The 18,707-nt window shown below is 43.4% G+C and overlaps 1 protein-coding gene across 1 annotated transcript in view; it reads left to right on the plus strand.

Moving 5' to 3' along the window:
• LOC148453998 (leukocyte tyrosine kinase receptor-like) overlaps positions 1-18,707 on the plus strand; it is a 204,178-nt gene that overhangs the window by 107,617 nt on the left and 77,854 nt on the right. Inside the window, exons 10-16 of the mRNA XM_088461358.1 lie at positions 3,159-3,259; positions 3,352-3,515; positions 6,309-6,403; positions 6,639-6,737; positions 8,580-8,757; positions 12,198-12,348; positions 12,765-12,896. Of these exons, the coding sequence (XP_088317484.1) occupies positions 3,159-3,259; positions 3,352-3,515; positions 6,309-6,403; positions 6,639-6,737; positions 8,580-8,757; positions 12,198-12,348; positions 12,765-12,896 (920 nt within the window). The remainder of the gene's footprint in view (positions 1-3,158; positions 3,260-3,351; positions 3,516-6,308; positions 6,404-6,638; positions 6,738-8,579; positions 8,758-12,197; positions 12,349-12,764; positions 12,897-18,707) is intronic.

The following is an 18,707-nucleotide window of genomic DNA, read 5'->3' on the forward strand; positions in this document are numbered from 1 at the left end:
AAGGTGTACAGAAGGACAGCCAGGGAAGGAGGGGCAGCAGATAATAATAACACATGAGGGGGGGGTTCAGAAAGGGGAACAAATGAATATGAGGCCGGGGGGAGGGGGGGGTAAGGGAGCTGGGAAAAAAAAATTGAAAGGGGGGGAGAGAGGGCGGAGGGCTAGTGGAGGTGGCAGGGGATAATAAAAAGGAGTGCAACTAAAGCTGCCAGCGCAGCTCAGGAGAGGCTTCAGGCTGAATGTTGGGCTGAGGTCACCACTACCAAGGTGGGACTACAAAATGGCCACCGCGGAAAATGGCCACCGAGCCTACCGCATGGGCAAAGAAGATGGCTGGCGCAGGAGGGAAAATTTTAGGGGGGGGGGGCGGGCGGTGCCACTCTCACGGCGGGGTTGCCGGGGACCGGCAGGAGGTGAGGGAGAGGTGGCCCCTGCCAGAGGAGATGAAAGGGGGGGCCAAAGGGGATAACAAGGAGCACCCGCGGGAGCCGCAGAAGCTACAGCTGGAGCAGGGAGGCACCTGCGGTGCCGGGTCTGGGCACCGGCGGGAGGCGCGGGAGCGTTCACCCCCGCTGGTGGTGAAGGTGAAGTGGGGCTGTAGGGCAGACGCAGGAGCGCCAGTGGATGGAGTGGAAGCGGGAGCTCCCGGTGGCGCAGAGAGGCGCTCATGCCGCCGGGGACTGAGAACTGGCAGGAGGCGAGGGAGCGCTCACCCCCGCCGGAGGAGAAGGAGGGGGGGGCTAGAAGGCAGACAACAGTGCACCAGCGGGAGGTGCGGAAGCGGGAGCTCCCGCTGGCGCAGAATGATACATGCTGACCCGGGATAAGAAGGGGACCTGCAGCCATGAGGGAGACCAAACAAGTGGAGGTGGAAAGGGGGGTGCCTCGTGCAGGTGACCGGTGCTTGTGTGTTAAATTAGCCTGGATGGAGGGGGGGGCAGGATGGCATGGCCGGGCTATATATGGACAGGAAACAGAGGGGGGGGAGCAGGATGGCATATACAGGGTATGTATGTAAAAGGATGCACCTGTGGGAAGATATGAAAAAGGGGGGGAATGAAAAGGTAGTAGGATTATACAGAAAAAGGGAAAAACTACTCAGCCTGATAGTGTTTCAAAAATCCAGGAACCAAGAGGCTGTCCATGCTCACACAAGCCAATATATACTGATCATCTGACCACTCCTTCAAGCAATATCATTGGCTCACCCAACCAGCTGACCAGACAGCCTTATAATCTGCCCAGCAACAAGGCTGACATCAACATCCATACAGCAAAAAACATAGTATTCTTAGTTATACTCACGCTTATCCCGCCTTCGTATACTATTCTTGAGGACTGGCCAGTTTGAACTCTTTTCCTTTTCAGTCAATTCAAAGCAATCATGTCATCATTTGTGTAATGCTGTGATTAATTTTGAGACAATACGGTCCTTGTGCATTGGTCTGTCTAAGGATAACTCCAGTTTCTATTTTATTATGGCATTGATAAAGAAGCAACTTCATTATGGGGTTTGCACATTGGTCAAATTTTCACACTTATTTACATGGGCGTTAACTACCATAGGTGCAAGGGTGCAGCTGCTATGGGGCCCAGAGCTTAGAGGGACCCATCTTTCTTGTCAGAGTTACATGTGTTATATACATTTTTCACCATTGGGTGGTACATAGGGGCCCTTTTGAAATGGGGCCTTCAAAAACGTCCCTGTTTATTTGGATCCCCTTATTATTGTCTTAGAAAGTTTGTACTTACTCTATGGTCAGTGTGGTTTTCCACTTTCAAAAAAACAGATCTGTGAGCGTTGGGACACAAATTCAAGTTGTATACAGTGTACCTGTGTACATCAGCCTTTCCCAAGTGTGTGGTATTATGTAACTTTGAATTACAGGAAATGTTTACAGACTACCCAAGTGCTCAATAAAATGTATACATTTATTCCCAGTATTTACAATGACCTGATTCAGAGTCACACGCAAACTGGCCGCACCTGTGAGTTTTCTCAATGCTCATGCTCACAAGGCCGGACGAGGTGTATTTATGCATCACAGGGTATCACAGAAGTCAGCCAGATCTCCACTAGGTGGATGTAACTGATCGGTAATGGGGCGTTGGTGGGTGTGTCGGGTGCGTGTAAGCGGAATTACAGCCTTTTCAGAGGAGAGCATACACAAAGATCTGGTGATTTCAGATGGATCTCTTGCAGCCAGGATAGAGCTGGTGCTGATAGTAATCACTGCTGCTCTCATAAGCGGATGTATAAGGGTGTCACAGCCACATAGATCTGGCCAACAGGCAGAAGTCTGCAGCTATTTTGAAGCATAGAGTATGGCAGTAGATGCACCTGCTTTGTGTGCAACTCTGGATCAAGCTGAAAGGGTCTCAATGTACCAAACAACCGCTTCTGTTGAAACATTGAAATAAATAAAAGCTCGTAATTTAACTACCTGTCTGTTTGAAACTGTTTATGGCACACATACATTGGTGGTAACCAGGGGTGCTGAGAGGGGGGAGGGAGCGGGTACTAATTATTAGGTGCCCGGCTTACTGGAGGGGCCCGGATCTGCCCCCCCTGTTAGCGGCAGCAGTGCCCAGCACACACTGCTGTGTGCTGGGCTGCAGTGAGTGCAGAGAGGCTGCTGCTACTGCTGAGCACAGCTGCAGTCTCCTCTGCCTGCACCTGGTAGTAGGGGGGGGGGGGGGCACGTATGAGGGGCACAATGGCACCCTGATGTGGAGCGTGCAGCGTCACTTCAACATTGCTGCAACTTCTGTTGATAGGCCTTACATTAGGCCACGCCCATTAACAGTACGCGTAACCCAGTCTGGCTCTCTACGGCCCTGGTGGCAGCCATATTGTGGACTGTACAAATATTCATAAAAGTACAGTTTATCTATTTACTAGGAACTTTAGGAGTGAGTGATGTCACTTGTTCATAGGCAATTGGTAGGTTCCTATGATTCAGTCCACAATATGGATCCCTCCACAATGTATACAGTAGGTGATGCTTTAGATCTTGTGTGATCTTACGTCTGTTCTGATTATTAAAAATTGCAGTAATTCCATATCCTCTTGCAATAACATTACTTTGCCGGATAAGATGGACACACTTCGTTTTCATGATCCCCAATGACTTTTTAATATTGTTCTTTTCTTCAAGGACATTTTCTGTACTTGCTAATAACAAGTGAGCGCAATGTCAGCACTGCAAGTGTGTACAGTGCCAGTGTACCTCCTGTGTTGCCCAACAGAGTCTGTCAGGTAGGTGTTCTGCTTGTAATGCTTCCAGTTAATAAAGCTGGAGATAATATGGTGAATTAATTTGGGTGAATCACTTTTTTTCTCATTTTTAGTTCACTTTTAAATTCCTTGTTTATGGCATCTACAATGGGTCTCTAGCAGTGTATGCCCTGGAAGAAAACACATTGAAGCGTTCAGATACATTGTGGCAAACAGATGTAACTCACAGTGATGGGTGGTCTTCCGCGACTCTCAAGGTTCCACCGTTCAAGAACAGGTCTGAGTGGTCATATTATTTTTTTAAATAAACAAAACACAACTCTACAGCTCTGTATTAGTGTATGTTACTGGGATAAAGGAGGTTCTTACCAGGCTCAGGAAGGTACTCCTTTTAAGAGCAAGTCAACCTCTATGCTAATGTAATATTTTGATTAATTACATGCTTTTCTCTAAAATGTTCATTTGAGGAGTCTATTTATCAAAGGGAGAAGATCCTAAATACAGCAAAAAGTACAGTGATGCAGGATGCAATAGCCATCACTGGGTACCACCATAGCAGGGGCTCTCATACAAAACATGGATAGGACCTGTCCTCCTAGTTATTAGCATCTCAGGATGGCTAAAGCAGATGAAATACCAAGAAAAATGGTTTATTATTCAAATAATTTTTTTTTTGTCTTATTAAATCAATATTAAAATATTATTTTTTTTCAACATTTTTTATTTGCAATGCACAAGTGTAACCTTCAAATGCTCAGAAAGAACCCCGACCGGGCAGTTATGCGTTGTCTATGGTTATTGCTGCCGGCTATTTTTGTTTTTGCTAAACAATCCTCCAGCCCCACCCCCAAGTTCTCAAGGTAGGCATTAGTACAGAAATCCTGATCCATATACAATCAAGGTCTGTATTCAATTAGAGGCGAAAAGCCGCGATCGGTGAAAAGTTTTCGCAGATGCAAAGTTTTCGCCTGTTTTCGAAGTATTGCCCTATTCAATTCCAGGACGTTTTCGCTTAATACACTTCTATATTGATTCCTCATGTTAGGTATGCTCTTTAGGGGGTGCAGACTGATTTCCCCAAATAAAGCTGTCCTTTTCGCTAGTTTCGCTATTCGCTGCATTCGCACATATGCATTTACACCTGTTTTGCAATTGAATAGGGCGAAAAGCGGGGACGCGCATAGTGAAAGTACGCGAAAACTTTGCTTTAAAACAGGCAAATGAGGCAAAAACATTGCACTTTTCGCGGCTAATTGAATCCGGCCCCATATCTCATAACATTTATCACTTAAGAAAACTTAGTGCAACTTCTTGTGAATTTATACTATTAATCTTATTAATCATGAAATGAATCACTCATATTAACATAAAAAATCTTTCTCCATTATCAATTTTAATGAGCATTTCTTGGCCAGAGTAACCTTAGGACTTCAGAGTGAGTGAGTGATGATCCATGGAGGAGATTTATTGACTAAAGTTCATATAAAGTGATTAGATTGCATAATTGCAAGGAGATTGACACATTACAAAGTGAGTCACACAATGAGCTAGAAAACAAGTATTTTTCTTATGAGGCTCATCACATTCACTCCAGAAAACAAGTAAAATGTCCACAATGGTGGACTATAATAGAAGGCATAGATATATCAACCCAGTGGGGTAACTCAGATAATGGCAACAGACGTGTTCACCTGTGGGTGTCTAGGGAAGGACACACCGAGAGGAGGGAACTCGCCTCCAGATAATACCAGGGTTCACAGCCTAGGGCACCCGATCTTTGTAGTCTGTAACATTAGAGAAGTAACACACAGCCATTTACACTGGGCATCCCAGCCCCTTCCTGCACTTCAACTTCAGATGGCAGGAAATCTCCCCTTCCCCTACCCAGTGTCTCAAATCTTGACCACAATAGTAGTAGAATATAATACAATATTACTAGAGCTATATGCGCGATACAGAAAGTTCAATTTTATACTTTATGCCCTAGAACTCATACTATAGACTACCTACAGTATAGTGTTAATTATTAATACTGTATCATGTACAGTGGACTAATCACTGTTTAAGGAGACCCATATATACATATATTTCCAGTGTTTGTGCTAGTTTCTTCTGCCGCTCCCCCAGACTGGTTCCAATGCTCTACAGAGCAGGGGACTCGGATTGTGGAATGGTGCCTACATCCGGAAAAAAAACATTCAGCTCAGACGGGCTGCAGCATCTAATGGCTTACAGTGTTTGCTGGCCCATATATATAAATGTACTGTATTACATACACTGCACTTTGCATGAAGTAGATTATAGCTTGTTAAGTACTAATTACACCCAATTCATGGATTGGCCACACTCGCTCTAAAATCAAGCATTTGGAAACCTTCACCTGTAGAAATCTTGCATTAGTCCCTATAAGCACATTACCATAAGGAGAAAGAGTGTGATAAGGTGGGATTCCTGCTATTTTTATGGGAGGTGGAACCTATCCCTATCCTTATATCTGGGGAAGCTATTTATAAACCGGTATACGTGCTTAATCCCGGCAAGGGTTAAATGACAGGCTTCTAAATCTAGACGCCTGTCATATTGCCGATCGAAGGGATACCGGGCGCCGGGCGTGGACAGCCGCACGCAGGGGGGTTATGTTTAGGGCTCCTGGGGGGGGGATTTAGGTTTAGGCATCCCCCCCGGGAGGTTAGGGTTAGGCTAGGGGAAGGGGGGGTTAGGGTTAGGCACCCCCGGGTGGAGGTTAGGGTTAGGTACCGCCCCGGGGGACTTAGGTTTAGGTGGCGGGAAAGAGGGGGTTAGGTTTAGGCACTTAGAGGGGGGATTAGGGTTAGGCACAGGGGGAGAGGTTAGGGTTAGGCACCCATGCGGGTGGCGGTAACTCATACCGAATGCGTATAAACCACATCTTTAAGAGATCTTGGAGTGCAATGATATACGCAGTGTAATGGATTATTACATAAATACTACACCATGTCTTTTTACTGTGTTGAACACTCAGTTTCTTCGGCTTGAGGTCTACTTGTGTCTCTCTTGGACACTTTGTTGATATTTTGCTGCGTTTCAACAGATTTCACATGCAGTTGATGGCCACATGGGGCTGGAATACATTCTCACACATCCTCATGGATAACATAACTTTTTCTGCAGACTGCTTTCATTCCGGTAAGCCTTGTTGATTTCTGGTGTGTGATAATTTTCTGGGCAATACATTGCTGTAAAGTAATTACTGAGAAATGTCTTTTTGTATGAAACTTCCTAATCTGACTTTTTGTAGAGGATTCTACTTTTTCAATGTGAGCTGTTGATTTCTTCTCTTGCAATTCCTAGAACTGTTGTGTTGAATTCTAACATGTAGGCAAGTATAAGCTTGTTTGTATATATTTTTGTATTGCACCAGGAAGAATAGAAAGCAGTTCTGGAGAACACGAGGGATCACAAGAGATAGACCTCTTGGAAGACCAGACTTTGAGCCCTCTGTCGGAACCTGTGTACACTGGTTGGTAGATATATGTTCTCATACCTACTTCATGCACTAAACTACACATTTCTACTATTCAGACTTTCTTTTTTGTTTAATAATGTTTAGCAGATTTCTGATGGAAATAGCATGCTGGGGATCAGTAGGGAAGTACTCTCTTTCGATTACTCCTTTACAGAAACATCTCATTTACCCCCAGAACATATCAAGATTTTAAGAAATCTTAATTCCTGGAGTCTGGACATTCACCCCTTTGGTGTTTTACACAAATATCCCATTCAAATAGTGGCTTCATTATAAAATGTGTTATAAAACAGTGGCAATGATGAGATTTATGAATGGCATACTATTTAATAAAACATATATTTCAAATTGTGCTCCTTACTATATGCAAACAGAGAAAATAGTGATGGGAATAGTGGGTGTGCTCCACCTTTATCTTAAAGGTCTACTCATTTTCTTATCCACTAATATACAGTAAGGGCTTGCTTCAACAGTTGCTGAAGGACATGTGCAGTTTATAGTTTAAATGTTATCTCTGTAAAGATCTGCTCCATCTGTAGTTTAAGTGTCTTACTCCTCTCTAAATTAAGAATCCGGTCCATGTATAGTTTAAAGGCCTGCTTACTTTATAAATTAAGGTCCTGCTCTATTTCTAGAATAAAGGTGTCCTCTGCCACTGGTAAAATGGTCTTCTTTACCTCTAACTATGTCTCCATTGCTATCTTGAAGTTCTCCTCCATCTCTAGATTAAGGGTCATCTCCATCAGTAGTATAATGGTCATCTTTATCTCTAGAGTAAGGATCATCTCAATCTGTAGTTGAAGGGTTATTCTTCAACTCTAGATTTATGGTCGTCTCCATCTCTAGTTTAAGGGTGGTCTCCATCTCTAGGTTAAAGGTTGTTTCCATCGCTAGATTAAGGGTTGTCTCCATCTCTAGGTTAAGGGTTGTCTACATTTCTAGGTTAAGGGTTATCTACATTTATAGGTTAAGGGTTGTCTCCAACTCTAGGTTAAGGGTTGTTTCCATCTCTAGGTTAAGGGTTGTTTCCATCTCTAGATTAAGGGATGTCTCCATTTGTAGGTTAAGGGTTGTCTGCTACTCTAGATTAAGGTTTGTCTCCATCTCTAGATTAAGGGTCATCTTCATCTCTAGATTAAGGGTGGTCTCCATCTCATCTCTAGGTTAAGGTTTGTCTCCATCTCTAGGTTAAATGTAATCTCCATCTCTAGGTAAGGTTTGTCTCCATCTGTAAATTAAAGGTCACCTTCACCTCTAGATTAAGGATCATCTCCATCTATACTGTAGGTTAAGAGTTGTCTCCATCTCTAGATTAAGGGTTGTCTCCAACTGTAGATTAAAATTTGTCTCTATCTCTAGATTAAGGGTTGTCTCCATCTCTAGGTTAAGGGTTGTCTCCATCTCTAGGTTAAGGGTTGTCTCCATCTCTAGGTTAAGGGTTGTCTCCATCTCTAGATTAAGGGTTTTTTCCATCTCTAGATTAAGGTTATTTTCCATCTCTAGATTAAGTATTGTCTCCAACTCTAGGTTAAGGGTTGTCTCTATCTCTAGATTAAGGTTTTTTTCATCTCTAGATTAAGGGTATTTTCCATCTCTAGATTAAGTGAATTATCATTATCTAGATTTACTAAAGCTTCTAAAAATTAAAAGTGGTGGCATTGCCCATAGCAACCAATCAGATACTGTCTATCATTTTCTAGGATGCAATATAGAAATGACAGATAGAAGCTGATTGGTTTGGGCAACATCACCATTTTTCTTTTGTAGAAGCTTTAGTAAATTTAACCCTTAGTCTTTTTACAATAGCTGCATCTTTTGTTCACTTTCTTTACACAGAAGAGGAAGAAGACATTTTCTGGTTGTTCACTACCTGTGGTGCCAGTGGAGCTAATGGTCCAACACAGGCACAGTGTAACAATGCTTACCGTAACACCAACACTTCTGTCACTGTCGGGAAAGAAGGTCCTCTGAAAGGTGTCCAAATGTGGAGAGTCCCATCTACCAAAGTCTACACGTGAGTAGAGACTGTATCAATAAAATGTGAAAGTTTACAAAACGGAAAATGAGCAAAATGGTTCAGCACATTCCCAACAATTCTCTGGAGCTGTTAAGTGCGTTCTTCATTGCTTGCTATATTATGTTTCTGTGTGCGTGTTTTATGTACACAAGATGGAGCATGGTACTAGATATTTTAGAGAGAATTTTGAAGCTTTATCAAAACCTAGTCGTCAATGCAAGCAAAATCTAATTCATAAATTGTTTTTAGAGTAAATTAGGTCCAATATGCATCTAACTCAGCATCAGTACCTTAAGAAGTTAAATAGTTTGAACAAATTTACCTTAATTTCTAAAATAACTTCACAGTACCTCATAACAGTGTAAATTTGTGAATGTTATGAAACCCTTCCCATTGAAAAACAATGGGGAAAAATGCATTAAAGCTTGGAGAGAGATAAAGTACCAACCAATCAGCTTCTGTCACTTTACAGGCTGTGCTACTTATGAATGTAGGAAACTGGAAAAATGTATGTAGAATATACTCTGAGTTCTGTACAAATAAATAAACAGTATATTACACAGTACTTACATGTAAACTAGATCTTCATCACAGAAATCAGACGCCTCAGAAGAGCTCCGCTGGTAGTTCAGCAGTAGTAACAGGAAGCAGCAGGCTGCCTGTCACGTCACGTCACTGCCAGCTCTGCCCCTTTACGTCGGGGGCAATCACAATGCATGCAAACAGACAAAGCATTCCCAACCTCACCACTTCCAGCAAAACAAATTGCCACCCGTGACCTAAAATACTCCCCCACGGGTTGCAAAATAATAAAAAAGTCATAATGACAAAAAATAAAATAGGGAACAACCGGCCTCCAGGAAACTCAATCAGGCCAACAGCCTATTGCATGCATAAGGGCCTGCATAAGAGCCATGCACAGTGACTTTGTGTCCAGTTACACTATTCACTATATATATGTATATATATATATATATATAAGAACAATGTATTTATTTGTTAACAGGTTCTTATGTAGTGCAGCATATTCTGTTGGCGCTTTACAATTGGAACATTAATAGAACAAAACTGGGTAATAACAGACAGACATAGAGGTAGGAGGGCCTTGCTCGCAAGCTTACAATCTATAGGCAAGCTTTTATCTAAATAAATATTGTTTTTTTGGTGGCTTGCCCTGTTATTGCCATCCTGAAATGGAAATAGCAATAACATTTTTAAATAGTATTAAATAAGCTACAGCGGGGCGTGGCCTGGACGGACTGGATGTAGGAGGCTATCTCCATAGCTCCTAGGCCTCAGTATCCTGAATACCTATCCTTATTACCCTGCCTGGTTCCTGGCACTAGCTACCTGCTGCATACTTACCTTTGCAGGCATCTTGACAGGGGCGTATCTATAATGGGTGCAGGGTGTGCGGGGAACACGGGCCCCTGGGTCCAGGGGGGCCTCATACCGCACACCCTGCACCCATAATATTACTTACCCCTCCGGAGTCCCACGTCGGCGCGGGGGTCCAGCACTGTAAAACGACTGGAAAATTGCCGCAGCCATTTTCCCAGTGACCTGTGCGGACACTATAGACTCTGGGCACACTCTAGTTCCCAGAGTCTATAACTCCGGAGCTGGCCGCGCACAGCTCAGTGTGCTGCCGGCCGCCGGGTGTAGAGGAGGGGACCTGTGTCGGAGACTGCACACGGGCCCCCTCCTCTCTAGAAATGCCACTGCATCTTAACCTGGACTTTAGAAGGGTTTAGCCATTTTAAGCAGCTAAACCCGGTGTAATTACCCGCGAAGAGCCTGATAATGAATAAGCGACCAAAACATTTGAATTACAACAGTGGACGCCCATTAATTACCGTGACATAAAAAAACAATTGAATAGCCCCCTATTCATTAAAAAAACAAATTATTAAAAACTTTTTTTCCCAATACATGTTACACAGTGTACCCTGATATCATTTTAATCTCCATACATTTTCAGTGACTCCAAGTAATTTCAATGGAAAATGTTCAAAACAAAAATTAGGTGATGTAATAGAGACGAGAGAGACATTAGTTTGATAAAGTGGCACAAGGGCGTCTGTAATGCTCTCTGTTAATGATTAATGTCTTTGAGATACAGTGATGATTTTTTTTTACTTTTGTTACATGCTCTACTAACAAATGTGGATGTTCCAAAATTCCTTTTTAGGAAAAGATTTCTATGAGTCATGTGTTTGCTAAACAAAAGTTCTTACGTACAGTTCTTAAGCTGGGTACACACCAGGAAGACCGCCGTCCTATCTGATGATTGGTGACCACTCGTACATACATCACGATACACCAATATATCTGCAGATGTATTGGGCATGGGCTGTGCTGCATAGCCGACGTGAAATGTCTGTGAACGACGTCGTTCACAAACATATCGTCTGCACACAATGGTCGACACATACACGATATATCACCCGTTCAGTTGAAAGGTCAATATATATCAGCCAGTGTGTACCCAGCATTAGAGATGATTCAATCCCCCATCCCAGCACCCACCACTTCCCCACCTGTATACAATTTAATGGTACATCCACAAGTTTGTGTTAAATGCTAATCTATGCAAGAGTCTATGATGGAAATTCAGTTATGCCATGGGCAGGATATGTCCATCATCAGAATAATGTGGGACAAGCTCCATATAGTTTATACAGCTGTAATGGTTTGGCCATCAGTGCTAATTGTGTATCAAGAACTAAACAAAATCCCACTAAATGTTTGAAATATATTAGATAAATGGTATTTTATGTTGGAAACCACTGTGGTTGATATTGACCTGCGTGACAATGAAGAGGAATCACTGCTGATGACAAAGTGATTGTTACTCTTTAGTACAGTGTTTCCCAACCTCGGTCCTCAAGGCACACTAACAGTCCAGGTTTTAGTGATATCCATGCATGTGCACAGATGGTTAAATATAAATAACTGAGGTACTAATAATTAAGACACCTGTGCTTAAGTATGGCTATCCTTAAAACCTGGACTGTTAGTGTGCCTTGAGGACCGTGGTTGGGAACCCCTGCTTTAGTATTTAAAGGATAACTGCACTCAAATTTGAAAGTCCAGCTTAGAAATTCCATATATTACACAGTATGACATCAAAACTACTGACCTTGTCTCCAGGGTCTCCAGCAAAACCAACAAGCTCCCATATGACTGCTGAAATATGGCAGTGCTCTCCTCACTCCTGTCAGCAACTTGTTTCCAATTGACAGCTTGCTTAAAATGCCTGCCTCACCTGGAGTGAGGAGAGTAACATCAGAGCATGGCAGACAATAGGGTGACTTGCCAGATTGGGTGGGACTCCGGACCAGAGGTAACTAGCATGCTGTTATACTGTATAACATACGATATGTCACCTAGAGCACCATCAGCATTCTGCTATCAATGCACTTTTATCATTCCAGAATTTCTGCATATGGCGCAGCAGGAGGTAGAGGAGCCAAGAACCACAACAAGCGTTCTCATGGAATCTGCATATCTGGGGTGTTCCATCTCCAGAAAGACGAGCTGCTGTATATTCTGGTTGGCCAGCAAGGAGAAGATGCATGTCCCGGGGTAGACAATCATTTTATAGGTTATGGGTTGACTAATCAGAATGTAGCACAAAATAAGTCTGTCTAATATAAAATTGTATAGTACCGGTTACAAGTAATGGATATTACTTTTTAACACTAATAACACTATCATCCACACAGTATCCATTATTTAGTTTGGAATTAATAGTCACTTTAGCCAACAAATTTATCTCACTTTACTAAGGTGGATTTACTGAACTGTTTATAGAGGAGGCTCCTCCCTCCCTGATGTTAGACATATTAGTATTAACCAAAGGCTTGTCAGACTAACACCAACAATTCAAAGGATATCAATATAAGCTATGGATATGTACAGTGTATCACACACCTGCCACATGTCATATGCGGTGCAATTTTTTCTGACAATTGCTCACTATGATAATTTGCATATTCCAGAAGAATAATAAGACAAAAGAAATATGCATGGGAGAGTCTTCCATTATCGAGGATGAATATAGAGAAAGAAAAAGTCTTGCAGTCTGGGCAGGAGGAGGAGGAGCCGGAGGAGGAGCTACCTACGTCTTCAAGGTTAGAATATTATTTTACTGTTTGGAGTCATGAATTTGTCTATTCTGAAATAATTAAAACCTTTGCTGTGTCTCTACTTATTTTTAACATGTTGGGTCTGGATGAAGAAATTAAAGAGAAAGTATACTGTCACTTCCCCATTAATTTACTCATCCAGCACACATAGGTGTCACCAGATTACTGTTAGCGGATGGTGGACAGGAATGAATCCCAAAAGCTGAAGACTGAGGGGAATCTGGAGGCATTATTGGGATATAGCTAGAGTTGAAACCAAATCAGGCACTTGTACAATCCTGGTAAGTTAGAGCTAGTAAAGTTGTCTTACAAAGCCAGAATTAGTACATATAGCCAATGGGAAAATCAAGAACGCAAGATAACACACATAGGCACAATAATTTGGCAGTTTGCTCAATGGACTGTCCAGTATGCTGTGCAAAGCCTCTAGAATAGGGGCAGAGATAAACCACTTCTGCTGGGGCATGCAAGATAGCACTGTGCCCTCCAATTCCCCCCAAGACCTTTATGGGATCATTTATGGGATAGTCCATGTGCATTTTCTTCTTCCGGATCCCTACAATACCTCTTCTGTTGGCCAGTATTTGTGCTAGTCTGGTGAGTTTTAGCACATCCCAGAAACTCTGTGAAATTCATTACAAAATTGCTTTGATAATTAGCTTATATTACAATGATTCAATCCCAAAAAAGCATTGCTAAAACTAAATCACAATGATACTATATCACAGTATAAATTGGATTTAGTAGACACAATTTCTCAAACAGAAGTGCATAATGCATAATAGTTGTTGCAGTACAGCACATGTAGAATCGGTATTAATAGGGGTATATTTGCTAAGGTTCGATTTTGGATTTTTGGTGTATTTGTATTACATTTTCATTCGATTTAGCAAATCGGAAATTTACTAAAGGCAAAATTGAATGTAAATTCAAATATAAAACCGATTCCCGTTCAAAATTGAACACCGGCAAAACATTGGTACTCTTACATAGATGAATATAGGATACCATGATTTATTAACATTCGATTTAAACATCGAACACAAATCAAACACAAAACCCCCAATATAATAGACTAATAGCAGAGAGGCGATTTTAGCTTCTAAAGAACATTCTTTTCCCTAAACCTTCATTATTATGCCTATAAAAGTAGATATGACGGAAGTTATGCCGTTGTTTTTGCAATCGAGCAATTATTGCTAAATTGTGCATGCATATTATTCAAACTGCGCATGCGCCAAAGTGTAATAGTGATGCCGCACCCAGTGCTTATCTTTACGCACAGGGGCTGGCTGGCAACTTTTAGCCTGGGGGGCAAATGCATGCAGGCGGCCCTGGCAGAGGAGTAGCGTGTAGCCAGGGTGCCCGAAGAACGTGCGTGCTACGGCGCCCCCCCCTCAAGTGTTCCAGGGAGGAGGCGGGTCCATATGGGATTAATGTAAAGTAAAAATAAAGATTAGGGACAGCCCCGTTGTGGTGCCCATATACAGTGCCCCCCTGTGCCCCAGGAGAGGACCCCCTTATTCAGGCCTCCAGTAGTGCCCCCAGTAGTGATCCCTCCTATGCAGTGCCCCTTATACAGTGCCCCCAGTAGTGGTCCCCCCTGTGCAGTGCCCCTTGTGCCCCCAGCAGTACGCCCCTTATATAGTGCCCCCAGTAGTGGTACCCGCTATGCAGTGCTCCTTATATAGTGCCCCCAGTAGCAGTCCACACCCCATGCAGTGCCCCCAATAGTGGTAACCCTTATGCAGTGCCCCTTAAATAGTGGCCCCAGTTGTAGTCTCCCCCCTATGCAGTACCCCCAGTATTGCCCTTTTTATAGAGCCCCCAGCAGTGGTCCCTCGATGCAGTGCCCCCAGTGATAGTCCCCTCCCCCCTATGTAGTGCCCCTAGTAGTAGTCCCCTCCCACTATGCAGTGCTCCTAGTAGTTGTCCCCTCCCCTTGTAGTGCCCATAGTAGTAGTAGTCCCCCCCTTGTAGTGCCCCAGTAGTAGTCCCCCCCTTGTAGCGCCCCCAGTTGTAGTCCCCAGTAGTGGTCCCACCTTTTAGTGCCCCCCCTGTAGTGCCCCCAGTAGTGATCTCCCCCTTGTAGTGCCCCCAGTAGTGGTTCCCCCTTTGTAGTGCGCCCAGTAGTAGTCCCTCCCTCTTGTAGTGCCCCCAGTAGTGGTTCCCCCTTTGTAGTTCCCCCAGTAGTAGTAGTCACCCCCTTGTATTGCCCCCATTAGTAGTAGTCCCCCCCTTGCAGTGCCTCCAGTAGTGGTTGCCCCCTTGTGGTGCCCCCAGTAGTGGTCTCCCCCTTGTAGTGCCAGCCCTCCCCCAGTAGACACACGTAGTAAAAAAACAAAAACAAAAAACACTTACCTGAATCCCTGCTCCTGCCGTCGCCATCCGCTCCTCCGTCTGTCCTTCCCGGGCCGGGTCGTTCTGCATTATGGGATAGACGTCATATGACGTTATGACGCCTCTCCCATTGCCCACTGCGGGAGCTGGAAGATGGAGCGGCTTCTGCAGTGGGCGCAGCAGCAGCTAATGAGAGTCTGACAGACTCTCATTGGCTGCTGATCAAAACAAACACACAGCTGCCGGAGCCAGTTGCTGTGTGTTTTTTTCACTTGTGTAGCGCTGACCGAACTCCGTCCAGTCAGTGCTACACACGCGGTGCAGTCTGTGTCACAGTGACACAGACTGCCCGCGGCCCGCATGATGCTGCGGCCCGGGGGGCACATGGCACCCTGCCCCCCGGCCCAGCCCGCCACTGTTTATGCAGAGTGATTGACAGTCAGGCACTGTTTCTGGCCGTTGATGGGTGACTGGTGGCAAAAATGCAGACGTGTCGTGGCTATTTTGGGAGCATGTCGCTGGGTGCGCCTTCAAATTCGTACTCAAGCAGTCTGCCTCCGGCATCTTTGTTTAAGCTGCCATGCTGCGTGGTCATTGATTTCATTGAGCTGATGGTTATTGAAGGATGTGCATGTGCGCTGGGAATGTTTACGCAGTTGCTGTGCCTTTGCGATTGTTCATGAATGAATCAGGGCAGATATTATGTAAAAGGTAAAAAATTACATGATTTTAGATTTTTTTTTTATAATTTTAAAAGAAATCTAGAAACACTTGAGAATTTTCGCTAATTAAAAATACCCAAACATGTGGCTGTATGGTCGCTCCTGCGTCTTTGGGTTCTGCACCGACAAACAGTGGCACTGTGTTCGGCAACGCATGACTCAGTCTGCACATGGACAGCATGGGTCCAGTGCATGCCCCACCAGAATTAGAGATCCACAGCAGCTTCTAGCATGTGATATGTTTTGTCCAATAGGAATACATGAGGAAGTGTTTGTCGCTTTTTAATTCTATTATATTTGATTTTATATTTGATTATATAGGTAATTGTATGTTCCATCCTGATATGGACATCCAAAACCGAGCAAGAAACCACTGTTGAAAATCGACACACGTTGCAGCATAATCAATTGGGGGCGAGGTTTACCGAGGTAATAAAACCTCATGCGCCTCTTGCCCAATTTTGGATTACCGCAGGACATGCGGGCTCCCAATACCAGCGGTATCCAATTTAAAAAAAGTGGTTGCGGGGTTTTTAGAGCTAAAGACCCACTGGGCATGTAAAAAATAATAAAAAATTATACTTACATTTCCGGGGCTCCCGGTGGCCTCCCCTTCATCTTGTCACTGGGGAGGGGGTTGCTGGGAATCCTAGGGACTATTGGGAGGCTCCGGAGGTGCAAGGGCTGCTGGGAGATGCAGTTCTCCCAGCGCCAGCTACAGGGGGGAATACATTTTACACGGGGGGGCCGTCACTCATTCACACAGGCTCACATACTCACCCTGCTGCAGAAGACCCAGGTGCGGGAGGGAGAAGACACTGCTTCAGAAGGTGAGTAATTAAGGACTAATTAAGCTAATTGGAGACTTCCAATTGCTTAATTAGTCATTAGGAAGGGTGCCGCCGAGGTCCCAGAGCATTTCCTGACCATTCTTCATAAAAAAATGGATTTTAGGTTGTGCTCTGGGGCTGCTTAAAAAAAAACTCCCGGCGCTCACAAACTATAAAACCCCGCACCAAATTGAATAGCAAAAATCCCACACCTGCAGGAAAAACCCCACAGGTGCGGAATTTTTGCTATACTCGCACCTAACTTGAATACCCCATTGAATTTGATTTTGAAATCGAATTAAAAATCAGATCTTAGCAAATGTGGGATTTTCACAGTGAAAACGAATGTTGATTTGATTTGATTTCAGTCGATTTAAATTGACCATGAAATCAAATGCAAAATCACACTTTAATAATTGTATTAATACCCCATAATCATTAAAGGCAAGGCATACCTTCATAAATAAAAGTAATACATTATATAATCCTTACATAAATTCAAGATTAGCAGCAGCATGCTTAATGTCCCCAAATGTGTTTATACCATCTTTATAAACCATTAATTTAAATAGTAATTTAAAAGTTGTTATATCAACCTATTCTCATTAATGTGCTGCAATATCTAATAGTCTTTCAAACTAATTACTGTAGCTTACAAAACAATTTCTAATTATTTCACTCTTGCAAATGTTTATTCTTTCCTATATACAGCATAATGGGGGAGATGTATGACGGGGGCGACTAGCGTTCTTTAAAAGCATAGTCCTGCTTCTTCCATTATCGAGGCTAAGCAGGACTACTTACTGATGGCATGTATTATAATAGTAGTTGCCGAAGAGGGAGAGAGGACAGAGCAGCCGCCGGGCAAAACCTCCTCCCCCCGCCGCCACCTAGAGACAGCCCAGCAGCTGCAGAGAGGACAGAGCAGCTGCCAGGCAAAACCTACTCCCCCTGCTACTGCCTAGAAACAGCCCGGTGGCTGCAGAGAGGACGAAGCAGCTGCCAGGCAAATCCTTTCCCCTGTGGCACCCACACCTTAAGCTTTTCCTCGGCAGCACCCACACCCGGCTGCTGCAGAAGGAATGGAGCAGCCGCAGGGCAAATACACAGTAGCAGCCGGCTGTCCTCCTTCTTTTCCCCCCTAACCCCCCCCTCCCCTCGCCTATCTAACGCAGCCTGGCACCAGTCCACCAGTGGCTGCTCTGTCCTCTCTGCAGCCGCTGGATATGGGTCCCGGTGGTCAGCAAGACCACATCGGTGCTGTGGTCTAAAACAAGCGATTATTTTTACTGATGGTTGCCCCATTGATAAATAATCGTCAGTTGTTTGAGACCGCTGTCACCATTGTTTCCTTAACATTGGTTGGGGCTCTCATTGATGGTGCAGCTATCAATAACCATTACTACAGTATACCATAAAATTTGCTATTTTTATGGTATATTGTGTTTAAAAAAATAATAATAAATTCGTGTTGGATAAGTTTTAGAAAGATGTTCTTGACCTAATTCAATCATAACAAAAAAAAAACTACAATTTTGGAGCTGTTTTAGGGCAAAACAAATTTCAGTTAAGTGGTTAAATGATTTATTTAACTAATTGCTAGATGTAAAAATAAAAAGTTTGCTATAAAATTGTTTTGTGATAGTTGTTGGTTACAAGATTAATTCCTTCTGCTGAGAATGTGTCTAAAATAATTATGATTCTAGCATCAATTTGGAGAGTTAAAAATAAGTTGAAATAGTTTACATTTAAATTGGTAATAAAAATATTAAAGAATCCATGTTACCTATAATATATAAATTTCATAGTACCAGGTTCATTTCTAGATGCCATACCATAGACAATTTTATCCTCCAGTAAGCCAAAAATTGTTGGCAAAATTGGGATGAAGGTGGTACCCATTG

Source organism: Taudactylus pleione, unplaced genomic scaffold (genome assembly GCF_031769625.1).
Source record: "Taudactylus pleione unplaced genomic scaffold, aTauple2 ptg001041l, whole genome shotgun sequence".
Classification (NCBI taxonomy): Eukaryota; Metazoa; Chordata; class Amphibia; order Anura; family Myobatrachidae; genus Taudactylus; species Taudactylus pleione.